We start from the raw sequence: 14837 nt of genomic DNA on the forward strand, positions 1-14837 counted from the left end.
ATTTTGATTGAATTCAAGTAATTAATCTTTAGTTTTGATCTGAGATAAATTGAATTAAGAAGCACAATTGTCTTGAGTGTGATATGAACTCTTGATCACTGAGTCATTATTTTTTTCAATTGTTCTTTTTTTTTTTTTTATTACATGTCTTATCTTTTACTTATTTCAGTCATTGGACTGTAGTCATGCAGAGGCATTGCCTTGAAGGGTTTAGTCAAACAAATTGATCCCAATCTCCAATACTTACTTTTTTTTATCTGGTACTTATTTTCTTTGTCTCTTTGCCAATTCACTGAGTTACAAGACATAAACAAACCAACACTGGCTGTCAAGCTGTGGTGAGAGTCAAATGCAGATGCACACATATGGGCTTCCACACAGTTTCCATCTATTAAATTCATTCGCAAGGCATTGGTTGGTATGGGAATAAAGTAGAATGCACTTGCCCAGGGTGCTATACAGTAGGATTGAACCTGAAACCATGTGGTTGTGAAGTGAGCTATTTAACCACACAGCCATACCCGTTCCTACATGTCATAACATTTTTTATTAATTCTAGAGCTGGTAATTAAAGTACCAGTCAGATACTGGGGAATTAAATTTGATTATATCTCTCTCTCCTTGCAATTTGTAATCTTGTACCAATGTTAAAAAGCATAATATACACCTTGTATTTATTCCTGCTTTTCTAATTAAATTTTTAGTTTATGATGATAATCCTCCCTTGAGTGTTGTCCGCAAGTTTGTGCACTTGCTGGATGCCAGTGATGCTGATTATGCAGAAGAACTTGGTAAGTTTCCTTATATTTATTTATTCTCTTTAAAAAAAAAAGGTAAATTACCACATAAATGCGGTTTAGATATTGATAAGTATGCACCATATTGTGTGGTTTTTAAGATTAGTTTCCTATCCACTGTCTTTGAATAGATTTTCAGTGGGGGAGACCATACTTTCCAAAAATTTCAAAAGCAGCAAGCAAGCCTTTGGCCTCTGTCATTGCTCAATCTACTTGGAGTAACAGCCAAGTATCCTCCAAATGACATTCCATCGTTTTATAAAAGGATATATTGGATAATGTTTTTGGGTGTACTGTGATGAAGATAAAAAGATAATGGTCATGGGTGTAATGTCATTCAATATAATTCTGTTCAGTCAGGCTTGCCCATAGCCTCCACTAGAAGAAATGTGATCCATATGAAATGGTAGTTGAAAAATCAGGCATACTTGATTTTTTTTTTTTTTCTTCCTTTCAACACCTTTCAACGTGTAGTGTTGTTGATCTTGGAGCAAAAAAAGTTGTGTTGAGATGGTGAACTGCTAGTGGGTGTTGAAAACTAACTCACCACAATTGTTTTATCTCTGTTGACTGGTTCTAATATAATGCCTAACTTGAAAAGCAGTTCATCATGATCATTTAATGTCCGATTTCCATGCTGGCATCATTGAACATCTTGACTGAAACTGGCAGGGCCAGGAGCCACCTCAGGTTCCATGGTCTGTTTTGGCTTGGTTTTTACAGCTGGATGCTCTTCCTAATGCCAACAACTGTACAGAATGTACTGGATCCTTTTTACGTGGCACCATCACCAGTGTTTTTTATGTGGAATCAACACCAATGCTTTTTATGTAACGCAATGACAGGAGAAGCATTTGGCCATAAAATTTTGCCTGAAATAAGTCCCCATCTAACCCATACCAGCATAGAAAAATTAAAACAAATGAAAAGGAAACTTGTGTGTATATGCAATCATCATTTTAGCATCCACTTCTCCATACTTGCATGGATTGAACAAAGTTTGAGGCAGGTTTTCTACAGCCAGATGCCCTCACCTGTTTCCAAGAAAGGTATTTTCCTATGGCCTGGCATGTTTTTGCAGAATATTGGAATACATACAGAACAAGTTTCTTTCAGGCTCTGTCTACTAAATCCACTTGCAAGGCTTTGGTTAGCCCAGGATTATAGCAGAAGACTTGCCCTAGGTGCCATGCAGTGGGACTGAGCCCAAAGCCATATGTCTGGCAAGCAAACTTCTTAACCAAACAGCCATGCCTGCATCTATTATATATTTATATAAAATAGAATATAAAAAAATAAGCTAATCTTTCTCATTTTATTTTGTATTTTAGAACTACAAAAGTTAAGACAGCAAGTTGGATCTGAAATTCGTTCCAATCAGCAGTTGGAGAATGATTTAAATCAAATGGATATTAAAATTGGTCTTTTGATTAAAAATAGAATTACTTTACAGGTAAGAATAACATTTTAAAAATTATATGCATGATGAATAGCAAATTACTAAAGTGTTGGATATTGTGAACAACCAAATATGTTACTCCTACTCTATCATCTTCAGAATGGCTCAGTTTTCTATTGCCTTATAACTTCCTCTTGTAAATATCACAAGAAATTTCACTTCTCAACTGTTTCCCCATGTAAGCTTTATTTACATACAACCTAATATTTTACTGTGGAGGCGCAATGGCCCAGTGGTTAGGGCAGCGGACTCGCGGTGATAGGATTGCGGTTTCGATTCCCAGACCGGGTGTTGTGAGTGTTTATTGAGCGAAAACACCTAAAAGCTCCACGTGCTCCGGCAGGGGATGGTGGTGATCCCTGCTGTACTCTTTCACCACAATTTTCTCTCACTCTTACTTCCTGTTTCTGTTGTACCTGTATTTCAAGGGGCCAGCCTTGTCACTCTCTGTGTCACGCTGAATATCCCCGAGAACTACGTTAAGGGTGCACGTGTCTGTGGAGTGCTCAGCCACTTACACATTAATTTCATGAGCAGGCTGTTCCGTTGATTCGGATCAACCGGAACCCTCATCGTCGTAACCGACGGAGTGCTTCCATTCCAATATTTTACTACAAAGAATTAAAATAAAAGACTCACAGAAAAGCATTTGCTGATAAGTTCACAACTTTTTTTTTAACATTTTCTTTTTTGTGTCTGTTACAAAAGTATAAAATTTTATTTCAACTGTAAATTTTCTGAACATTCTTTCCGATTTATAGGATGTAGTATTTCACAATCACAAACTGAAGAAACATGCTGAACGAACTGGAGCAATGACTCGGGGACTGAAAGCCCTGAGTAAAGAAAGTCGTGGAAAACTGGATGCCTACCAACATTTGTTCTATTTGTTGCAAACAAATCCAACTTACCTTGCAAAACTGATTTTTGAAATGCCCCAAAGCAAAACAACCAAGTTTATGGAGTCTGTCATATTTTCCCTGTTTAATTATGGTTCTAATGCTAGAGAAGAGTTTCTCTTGTTACGCTTGTTCAAAACTGCCTTAGAAGAAGAAATTACGTAAGTTACCATTTTTATCTAAAGAATTTGATTATATTTGCTTTTAATATTTAATAGAAATTTCATACAATTTAACATTTTTTTTTTTTTTCTGCATAAACTTAATGAACTTTTTTTTTCAGTAATATAATATAATAGTATACCTTTGTATCTCCTTTGCCTATTACATCTGTTACCTACACTTATTTTCTTGTCTGTAGTGTAGTTGCTGTTTAAGTTTGAGCATTGATTGTTGTTTAAATACATTGAAAGAAACAAATGTTCAGATATTTAACAAGAATTTGTCATAAAATTGCTGGGAAAGAAAGAAATCTGTAGGAGTACTATGTTTTTATATATATAAAACATCTGTGGGTTTCGCTAATGACTCGCAAGCCTCTCTCTTCTTTATGGTTTTTGTCCGGAGCACCCATCTCCATCGCATCTGCAGGATCCCCAAGATCGGTAGATCAGTAACATTAATGCAGTTGATGTTTTTTCTTGAACAGCTGCTAGTTGAGGGATGCAGGAAGGAAATTCCAGAAGTGAGGCTTGCAAGGAGGTAAAATATGAATAAGAATTGTCGTGATTTTTAGGTCCATCAAAAAGATGCATATCTGTTGACAGTAGTCCACTAAATTTCTGGTGACTGTGTACTACATTTTTGTTGTGTTTGAGTAACTGAACACACTAATGGCTAAAAGTAAAGCTATTGTAAACATTTTAACTGTCTTCCACAAATATCTTAATAGGAGCAGTTCTGATTTTAACAGTATTGTACACAGTTCCCATGAACTAAAATCACTTATAAAGTTTGTATTTTTGAGATCATTGCATTGTCTCTTACTGTATTATATTATAAAGAAAAAGTGGTTAAGGATCTGATATACTAACAGGGATGTGAGTGTCACCTTGTCAAGTATGTTATAGATTTTCATTGTCTATCAACAAAAATAAAATAGGTATCATTCCTATTTTACTGTAATATACTTGGCATTACTAAAAGATGTCTAGCTATAAAACATCTGATATTTCTTGCTATGTTATTAGCACTGCTACATCACTGAAAATTTATTTTGTGAGTCACTTAAAATACATGTAAATTTATGTTTAAACCTTCTTTAACTTGAAGGTTAAAGAGTGTTTTAATTTTATGCCGGAAATGGAAGGCCTTGGTGTCAGCTGTCTTAACCAGCTGACACTTTATGCTAATGACTTCAAACCTGTAGGCTTATTCAAGCAACATGTATTCTAAGACATACAAAACAGAGAACTACTGGTTATCAATCAGTCTGTAATGGTAGGCATGTAAATTGCTCAAATATTTTGTCAATATTTTACAATACAAAATTTAATGGAACTGCAACAACTTTAGAAATAAAGCTATTAATCTGAGAATTTTTACTTATGCACTGAGAGACAAGCTGTTCTTAAAAGAATGATGTGTAGAGGATTGTAATAGTTTAATTAGGATTAGTGAAATGTTTGCCAGCTATTAATATACCATTTTACACAAGATGCTTATGCTTATTCTCCAGCTTCATTAAGAATGAATTCAAAAGCATGAATTTTGATACTTTATATTTCATGTGACCTTTTTTTTCCTTTTTTTTATTTTGAGTTTTGGTGAATTTTCATTCGGGATTTTATTTAATATTCTCTTATTAAGGATGGTAATCATCATTGTGTTCTCATATTGGATGTAGAACTTTCTTTGGAGTCCTGTTGTTCCTTTCACACACAACTTTATTTAGAGAGCACTTTAATTAGAGAAGTTGACTGCTTCTTTTAATCCTCTTTCATTTAACTGAACTTATTTATATAGTGCGTGTTAATTTGGGGGATAAATATTTTATATTTGGGACAGAAGTGGGGATTAATTCTAAAAGGATTAAGGTTTGTACAATATGTACATTATTTAATGTAAATATTGGCAGGAGGGATTTATTGAAATAAAGTAAATGGCTACTGCAGTTTGTTGATGAGGATTTGGATGACGTTTGAAGAACATAGATTGTTGTGGTGTATTAGACCTAAACAAAAAAAAAAATACATTGATGACCAATGGAAGTTAATGAGTTTTACTAATCACTCAAATACTCTCTTTGATCAGATTATAATTGGGAAACACTATCTTAATCTCTCTTTTTTTTATGTGTGTGTATGTTATAATTGCCAATTTTTTAATATTAAAGAAAATGTCTTGCAATATGAAGTGAAAAATTTTTAAATTATAAAAGATAGGAAATGGTTCACTTCTCTGAATATTAGTACAAGTTAATTAGCATCTTTAAAAATTAATGAAACAAAACAAAATTGAAAACAGTTTTGTATAAAATACTCTTCGTTTGTGTTGTATTTTATCTAATTACATTTCTTTAAATATTATTGATGTGGGACAAATCAATTTGTGCTAATAATTTAATTCATGTGATAATTTCTGCCCCATTTTTCATTCATAGGAGAATGTAAGTAAACTCTTTCATCTTCCGCACGATCCTTGCCAACATTGTCACTATGTAAAACCCCAACCATTTTGCATGATTAAACCAGTTTTTGTCTTAGAAATCCCATATTAGTAAAATGTCCACTTAATAATTAATATTTCTTTGTTATATCCAAAGCATGTTTACCAACACAATTCCAGAGCTACCATTGGTGCACACCTACCTAAATTTTATTCACTCCTTACACACACACATACACACAAACTAACTATTATTCCATGCAATATCTCTTGAGGATTAACCTTGAAATTCAAAGTATTGCGTTCAAGAGTACTGGGGTATTTTTCTCTTAAATATATAGAGACAGTGTAATGTGGTTAAGAAGCTCACTTCATTGACATAGCATTTGATTGAATCCCACTGTGTGACATCTTGACTTAGTGTCTTTTACCAAAGCCTTCAGTAAAATAAATATATACACACACTATGTATGTGTGTTGAATTGTAGGGCTGGTGCAACAGCTAAGTCATCACACAAAAACAACTTGCATATGGTTATAGCTATCTGATGTTCTGGTCACACCCCTTTATGCTCAGGCGAGCTTTGCCACTTTCTCCTTCAAATGTACATAAAATATGTGCCAGAATTCTGAAATCAATGTATTTGACTAAAAATTTTGATGCTGTGCCCACTATGGTTACAGTTCAATAACTTAGTAAAAGAATAAGGCAATGTAAGTTCATAGAGCTATTATTTTACTGATAGATGACTTCAAACTTTTATAATTTCATCCTCAAAACATGTTTAGTGTTAGATATTGAGTACTTATTTTATGGATCAAATAGTATGCTTACACTCATAATGACTGTGCACACACAGGCACATGCACAAAACTATGTTAATACAATAATCCCTCAGTACATTTTAATTTAAATGTAAGTATTCACTATTATATAATTATAATTTACTTTAACATCAGTACTTTTTGTCTGAACTTGAAATAACTATAAGTTTGATATTTGTATGTATTTTTCTTTTCACCATGATAATTGTAAAATATTGATGGTTTCAATGGTCGATACAAAAGCCTTAAAGAATAAATAAAAATACAATTATTCTTTGCTGAGTACAATATTTAAATAGTTAAGGTGCTGAATAATTGATCTGTTAAATCAAGCTCTGTTATCAGGAATGCTTTGAGGTTTTAGACTAGGTATATTTTCCCAACTTGCTTAGACCAAATTCAGTTTCAGACTTTTGGTATTTATTAGGAAAAACATCTAGCTATGAAACATTTTATTTTATCATTAGATTTATAAAAATTACCAGGGCACATCCCAAAATGAAACAATATTTCCAAATATTTTACTTCAAATTTTAACTCTGAGAAAATTATACTACTAACCACTTAATTGGTGGTTGTGAAGGTGGGGCATAATTTATTGGCCATGCAGTGTACATTGAAAAATATATTGAATAGTATTTTAATCAAACTTACAAAAAATTTTCATTTTAAGTGTGTGTTGTTTTTTGTTTTACATATTTTGTTGATTTGTATTTCATATGCAGTTTCATTTGTTTTCCTTTTAAGCAATGAGTGCTAATCAAAGTATATCAATATTAGTGTCCTTAAACACTGATTTTTGCTTATTCTGAGTGTGCTTTTGTCAGTTTTTATATGTAGTCAGTAGAATTGAACATTTTCTACATTCTATAAATCAACCCATATTATCTCATAACCTTATAATAATCAAGAGTAAACTACTTTTTTATGTTGTCAAAGGCTATGCAGTATTTTTTTTTCTATTAAGTGTGGGTTTGTCCAGTAATGACTTAGACCTAGTCTAACTTAATAGCATCAGCTGGTAAGCAAATGAGGTTTCCTTTGCTCATTCACACAAGATTTTGTTTGGGATCTGGCTTGTTTATCTAAGATTGTTTGAAGACAGATTCATGGAATTGTAATTTGAATGTTAGGATATATTTTTTTTATGGGAATAAGATTAGTTATGTATTGTGAATGGATCTTAGCAAAATGTGTGAGAATTAAAGCCCCAGTTTTGAAAGGTTTAGTCATTGATGCAGTACATTGTGAGCTGATATGACCCTGTTTGTCAAAGATAAAAACTGGCTTGATGTAATCCTCCTCCAAAAAAACAAAAACTCAATATCCAGCATGCTGTGTATTTTCCAAGTAATTGTTGTCAATTTATAATTTCTTGTTTGGTATAGTGTGACCACAGAAATAATGCTTCAATTGGTAACTGGAAAATATAGTAGGGAATAGAATAACAATTGGGTTTCAAGCTGAAATTTAAAACCAAGAGACACATTTTGGTGTTTTGAGTAGATTTAGACCATTTTGTCAACAATAACCTAATTACTCTTAATCTAGCATACATTTTTTTTTCATGAGGAGATGGTATTATTTTCATTTATCCAGACAGCAAGTTGGCAGAACCATTAGCAACATTTCTTCCAACTCTTTATATTCTGAGTTCAAATTTTGCCATGGTTTAGTTTCACTTTTCATCCTTCCAAAGTCAATGAAATCAGATGTAGTCAACTAACTCCTTTCCCAAAAATTTCAGGCCTTGTACCTAAAGTAGAAAATATTATGTTGGTTGGTTTTTGCAAGTGTTGATTGTTGTAATATGTAGTAAATCTCTTTTCTAAATCAGTTTCCCCATACAGCATACACATTTTACTGATGTATAGTAAAATACATCATGATTTTTTTTCTTTAATCCAGTCTTTTGGTTATCCCTTCCAACACCCTTAATATTTTTCTGCTCACATCCTCCGCCTCCTGCCTTTGAAACATTTTATTTTATTCCAAATATTGTGTAATGTTTGGTATCTTGACACCCTTGAATAAACTAAAAGAATCCATGCTAACTGATATGTTTTGTTACTTTTCTAATAATTGAATGTAATAAAATGATTAAGAAAAAAACAAGAAACTTACCATGTAATTTGATGAATATTGTTTTAAAAATAATTTCTTGACTTTGTTAACTAAAACTTTGTCGAAATACACCTTAAAGAATCAACTGATTAAGTTCATAATCATTGTGTTTATTTTTGAAATATTCAATTTTGCTATAACTTGAGAAGTCATTAATAACTGTAAATGCCATCAAATTTGCTACAGAAAAACTCTCAAACTAATCCAACTTCTATCAGTAACTAGAGACTTTTAATACTTTAAATTATATTTTAGTTCAATATTGTCTTCTAAAAGCTCACTATTTTTTGCTATGAATATTATAATTACAAATTGTTAAGGAACCAGTGCCTGTTAATTATTTCTTTAATATGTTGTCTAATGTAACTTCATTATTACTATATTGTATTATCTTACCTATATATCGTTCATTAAAATACCTGTCGAACTGGTCACTGCATATGTCAGTGATCAATAACCTTAATCTAAACAGTTTATGGTGAATCCTAAAACTAATGGAATTGGTGCATTTTGCTTTGTCTTGTGTTTTTCTCTTAATTTGTTAATCCTGGGCAACAATATCATTTAGAATCTAAAACTAAAATTGTGCATTAGTTATATTTAATTTTTAAAAATATTTTCCATATTCCATATAAAATTGTGTGTGTGTACATGGATGATAAGTTAACTTTTTCTATAAAAATATTTCCATGGAATGAAATAAACAAAAAATGTAAAGTACTCAGCATAATTGTACTAGATTTCTCAAACAAGTCCAATTTCATTTTGCTGGCCAAAAATATTTTGCATTTCTCTAAATATAAAATGTAATTCTGTTAAGCAATGACATAAAAGGACTACAGCATTTGGAGAAGAAAAAATCTGTATGACCTATTGTTCATTATGTATAAGTTGGAGTTTAACATGGGTGCTTATTTAAGAGGATTTAATGCCATTTGTTACAGAAGCAACTATGTTGATGGAAACAGCAGAAGTAAATAATGAATTTAAGAAAGTTAAGACCAGAAAAGTTTGGCAGGGAATATTAATATCTGGAATCAGATAACCTGCTCTGGCTTAAATATTTCGGGATTAAAAAAATTAATATTTAAAAATGCTATGTGGCTAAGCGAGCAGACCAACAGAAGAAATAGCGAGAGAAAGTTGTGGCGAAAGAGTACAGCAGGGATCGCCACCACCCCATGCCAGAGCCTCGAGGAGCTTTAGGTGTTTTCGCTCAATAAACACAACACCCAGTCTGGGAATCAAAACCGCGATCCTACGACCGCGAGTCCGCTGCCCTAACCACTGAGCCATTGCGCCTCTATATATATATATATATATATATATATAGGTATAAAAATTATATATAAAAAGGGACGAGAACGTGAAAAACACAAAAAACGGACGGGTCATTCGAAGCCTTTAATCTTCAGTCAGGAACCGGATCATCATAGCAAATTTTGGCTGATTAATCCTGATATTGCTCCGATGCGGCCAGCCCCAATGAAAAACTAAGCTGCGAGCATTAGATTTCTTGGAAAAAGGATCGAATGTAAACGAAACAAGGACAGAAAAACGGACGATGCCACACGAATATAAATACAAAAAACAAAAACAAAAATAAAAACAAGAATGGTAATAACAGGACAACAGCAGGTGTCTTACGACTTTAGACAAATTTAACTTATATATATATAAAGCTAATTCTTAACTTTAATTAGAATATTAATTTGTATGTTAAACAAGAGAAAATAATTATTGTATGTTGACTCTGAATGCTATATTATGTATGTGAATTTGACTGTTGTTTAAGAGTTATTTGTAAATATAAGTGTGTGTTTGTGTGTGCCTATGCCCTGATGTAGCTTATGCATCTTTTCCTAAACTACAATCTAACTTAAAAGACCTAGGAAATGCTAATTAACACCAAAATGATAGCTAATGTCATTATCAGTAATCATTAATAAACTTTTGGTTAATTATTGTTAGAAAATGGTGTTGCATATTAAAATCCATGAAATAAAGTATTTATGACTTTCTGTTTCTACTTATGTAAAATGAACCTTTTAGCAGAGAGTACAACTGGTAGTTTTATTTTTGTAATTTTCTCGTTTGATAATATTTTTTTAATTTCTGTTTTAACTTTTTTTTAAAATTAAAGTGGGTCTTTTTTTTCAAATTTGACATAACTTGACATTCTCAGTATTTTCACTCACTTGTTATACACTAATAATTTTGTTTTAAAATTTTTTTTTTTTTTTTCGTAAAAGGTGAAGTCACTATGTTAGAAAACTAACTAATAATCAGCTATTACTTTGTAAAATATATTTTTGATTTGTTTTTTTTTTAGCTCTAAAGTTGACAAGATGTCAGACATTGTAACAGGGAATCCTATGATTATTAAGATGATTGTTGGCTTCAACAGGTAATTGACTGATTAATTTCTCAATTTAATGCACTTAATCAGTTGTGATTTGTGTATTAATTGTTAGAACCTTTGACCAAAATTTACCAATTGCTTTTCATAAATTTCTAGAATAGAAAAACAAAAAAAAGACATATCTCCAGTTTTATATGCACCATTAATACTACTTTCCAAAGGGACATTAATTTACTTAGAAAATAATAAAAGTCATGCTCTGCCTAAACTGTTTCAGTGACTCTAAGGATAAGAAGTTGCATCATATCTTGTCTCATAAATGATGTTTTGATATTTCGAAATTTTAGTGACACATAAAATTTATGCTGTTTTAATGCAAGAGATATTCTTAATGTCTCTGCTCCTTTTGTATATTTTGCAATAATTTGAAGAATAAAAGATCAGAAAAAAAAACAACTATCAAGAAATTGTTGCTGTAGTTGTCCTAACATTATAAATGTATCATCTGTCAAATGTTTTCCTGCCTTCTTACTGTATGCATACAAAATAAAGCCATTATAATCTTCATCTCATCATCATCTTCGTTTAGCATCCGCTTTCCATGCTAGCATGGGTTGGATGGTTCAGCTGGGGTCTGGGAAGCCAGAAGGCTGCACCAGGCCCAGTCTGATCTGGCAATGTTTCTACGGCTGGATGCCCTTCCTAACGCCGACCACTCCGTGAGTGTAGTGGGTGCTTTTTACGACAAGTGTTAAATAACAGAGCATGATGGATCTTTCACTAGATATAATTTTTGGAAGGTAAAGTTTTAAGAAAACTGTATCTATATTTTCAAAAGCTTCATCTCCCCATAGTCGTATTGTCAAAGCAAAGTATGATAATATAAATCTGAATAGGTTTTTTTTCAACTAGTCAAATAATGTGGCTTGCTTATGTGGGGCTAAAGTATTATATATTTATCTATGATTAGAAATCACATCTATTTTGTACAGATTAGATTGAATTCATATATGTAGATATAGTCTGTTTCTTGCACTAGACTTTTGGTTTTTTAAATGCTAATACTAATTTTGTTAATCAAACAGTTACATATATCATTAGTCAATTAGTTATGTGATTATAGACATAAAAACAAAATAAAGTATGAATAATTAATAAAATTCATTTTAAACTACAGAAATCCAAGGGGACAAAGTGCTTTACGTGACCTTTTACATCCATTGATCAAAGAGGTTCTGGATGATAAAGAATTTTTAATAAACACAAATCCTGTAGAAGTATACAAGAGTTGGATAAACCAGACAGAATCCCAAACTGGACAGGCCAGGTATTGAGAACATTTTTGCTTTTAGTCATTTTTTCCATAGCCATTGTTTCTCAAAATAATATAATACTTCAGTAATTTTTAGTAAAATTTTAATACATATTTTGTATTTCCTTTGATTTTTTTTTTTAACTTTTCAGTAGTTTCTAGACATATCTCTAGACAATGTAACAGTGAAGTAGTTCATTTATATTGACTGATATATTATTGTACAGGATGAAATGGAAGAAATAATATGCAGTAATGTAATAAAGCCATTGTAGTGGACATTACTGGCAAAATGGACCATAGTGGGTGGCAACTTACCGAAACCCACCCAAACCATGATGGCATGGAGTAAAATATATGCATGAGATAAAGTCTCTGCAATCCACCATTATAAGTTATCTGTCTAGGAGAGCAATAACTCTGAAAACTAAACTGATGCAGGCTACAAGAGACTCTTCAGTCCTCCCAATTGAGACAACCTCTTGAGTGCCGATAGTGTAATAAAATGCTTCCTCTTCAAACTGTCAGACTTACACAACAACAGAGTTGGCCTGTTGCCATTGTTGTTGTTTGTGTCAGCTGATATGGATCATCATCATCATCATTTAACATCTGCTTTCCATGCTGGCCTGGGTTGGACATGCTGAATATCAAGACCTACCCAACCCATGCCAGCATAGATAAAAATAAGACCTAAAATGATGACTGCAAGTCCAACTGAAATTGTTTATTGCTTCAGTTTAAAGTTTCAGTTTAGCCTTTGGTTTTTATACAGCAGAAACAATCCCACCAAACATCTCCACAGATAATGCCATTTTAAAGAACTTTCTTTTGATATTCTAACAAAAAAAGTTTAAAGTGAAAGATAATTAAGTCTTCATCATCATCATTTTAATGTCCACTCTTCCATGCTTGCATGAATTAGATGGAAGTTGTTGAGGCAGATTTTCTATGGCAGGATCCTCTTCGTATCACCAGCATTCACATGTTTACAAGCAAAATAATATTTCCTCATTGCTGGACATGTCAGAGAAGAATAGAAATGAACATCACCACTTGTATGATGGTGACACTCATTTACAGCTGTCATTTGATGTCCAGACAACACACACACACTCTCTCTCAAGATGTTTCCATCTATCAAGTCCCTTCACAAGGACTTGGTTGGCCTGGTGCTATCATAGAAGATACTTATCCATGGTGCCATGTTGTGGGAGTGAACCCAAACGCATATAGTTGGGAAGCAAACTTCTAAACCACTGTGAAAAGTGAGCCATCAGAAGTTTTCTTGTATCCATTGAGATTATGAAAAAGTATGGTTATTCTAAATCACATTTTATAGACATTCTTATTTGTCAGAGATCGTTATTATATATTTTCTTAAATATTTATTACATACTTGGCTTTTTTTTTTTTTTGTCAGTGTCATATTTTAAATTGTTTGTTTGATTATTTCTCTCTGGACATGTTTTAACGAGTTTCATGGTTGTTTTTCAGTGGTTTGGCTTATAATGTAACTTCTGAGCAAGCTATGAAACATTCAGAAGTGAAAAGTCTTATTCAAGAATCAATAGTAAAGTTACAAAAAGCCACAGACAAGTTCTTGATAACAATCACCCAATCTTTGGACAAAATTCCGTAAGTTACCAATTTTCTTGAATATTTAAGGATTCTTTACCAATGAAAATAAAGAAAGAAAAAATATTTTTTTCTTGCAATGCTTACAATTTAAAAATTATTCTATGATTGTTTTAACAATGCACAAGTTTTGTGAAAGTGGGAAGGGTCAATAGATGTTACCCCCAAAATATTACAGTTTAGACATTGTAGTTTATGCAAGTTTGACATACAGAAAAATTATCAGCTTGGAAACAATTGGAACCAAAACTAAATACTAGAAGGTTCTGTTGCCTTAGTTATTCCCATAACGTTTAAAATATTCTGTATTGCATAAATAAAACTTTTATGAAGTAATTTGTTTTATTACAGAAAAGTATTTTATGGCTGATGTGAAACTTCAATATTTAATATATAAACATGAAAGCAAAGCAAAAATTCTACCTCCATGCAATTACTTCATTTCAATACAAATCTCTGATCAAATCACTTTGCAAATCAATTCAACACTGAAAATAAAAACAAAGCATCCACTTAATGTGTATATATATATATATATATATATATATATATATATAATGAAATTATTGTATACAGTGCTCAGGTGCACCACAACTTGTCACAAAGTGCGTATAGAGTATATGCAGTAATGTACAAATGTCTGGAAAGGGAACAGTGTATGAGTCAGATACATGCTTGTGTGTGTATGGAGGGGGAGAAAATCAGGTGTAGTGTTGGCGAATCTCAGGAAGCATGGAAGTTTTGAAGGATGCAGTGCTCCGACAACTAACAACTGATGCTGGCAGTTTGTTCCTTGCTTCAGCAACTCTCAGCG

At 32.2% G+C, this 14837-nt stretch overlaps 1 protein-coding gene across 2 annotated transcripts in view; it reads left to right on the forward strand.

Moving 5' to 3' along the window:
* LOC115231965 (ras GTPase-activating-like protein IQGAP1) overlaps positions 1–14837 on the forward strand; it is a 217587-nt gene that overhangs the window by 183389 nt on the left and 19361 nt on the right. The window contains exons 24-30 of one of the 2 annotated variants that reach the window (XM_029801847.2): positions 705–791; positions 2129–2250; positions 3018–3316; positions 5758–5763; positions 11044–11118; positions 12251–12400; positions 13883–14023. In XM_029801847.2, coding sequence (XP_029657707.1) covers positions 705–791; positions 2129–2250; positions 3018–3316; positions 5758–5763; positions 11044–11118; positions 12251–12400; positions 13883–14023 — 880 coding nt within the window. The remainder of the gene's footprint in view (positions 1–704; positions 792–2128; positions 2251–3017; positions 3317–5757; positions 5764–11043; positions 11119–12250; positions 12401–13882; positions 14024–14837) is intronic. The other variant, XM_029801852.2, reaches the window with a different exon arrangement.

Source organism: Octopus sinensis, linkage group LG2 (genome assembly GCF_006345805.1).
Source record: "Octopus sinensis linkage group LG2, ASM634580v1, whole genome shotgun sequence".
NCBI lineage: Eukaryota > Metazoa > Mollusca > Cephalopoda > Octopoda > Octopodidae > Octopus > Octopus sinensis.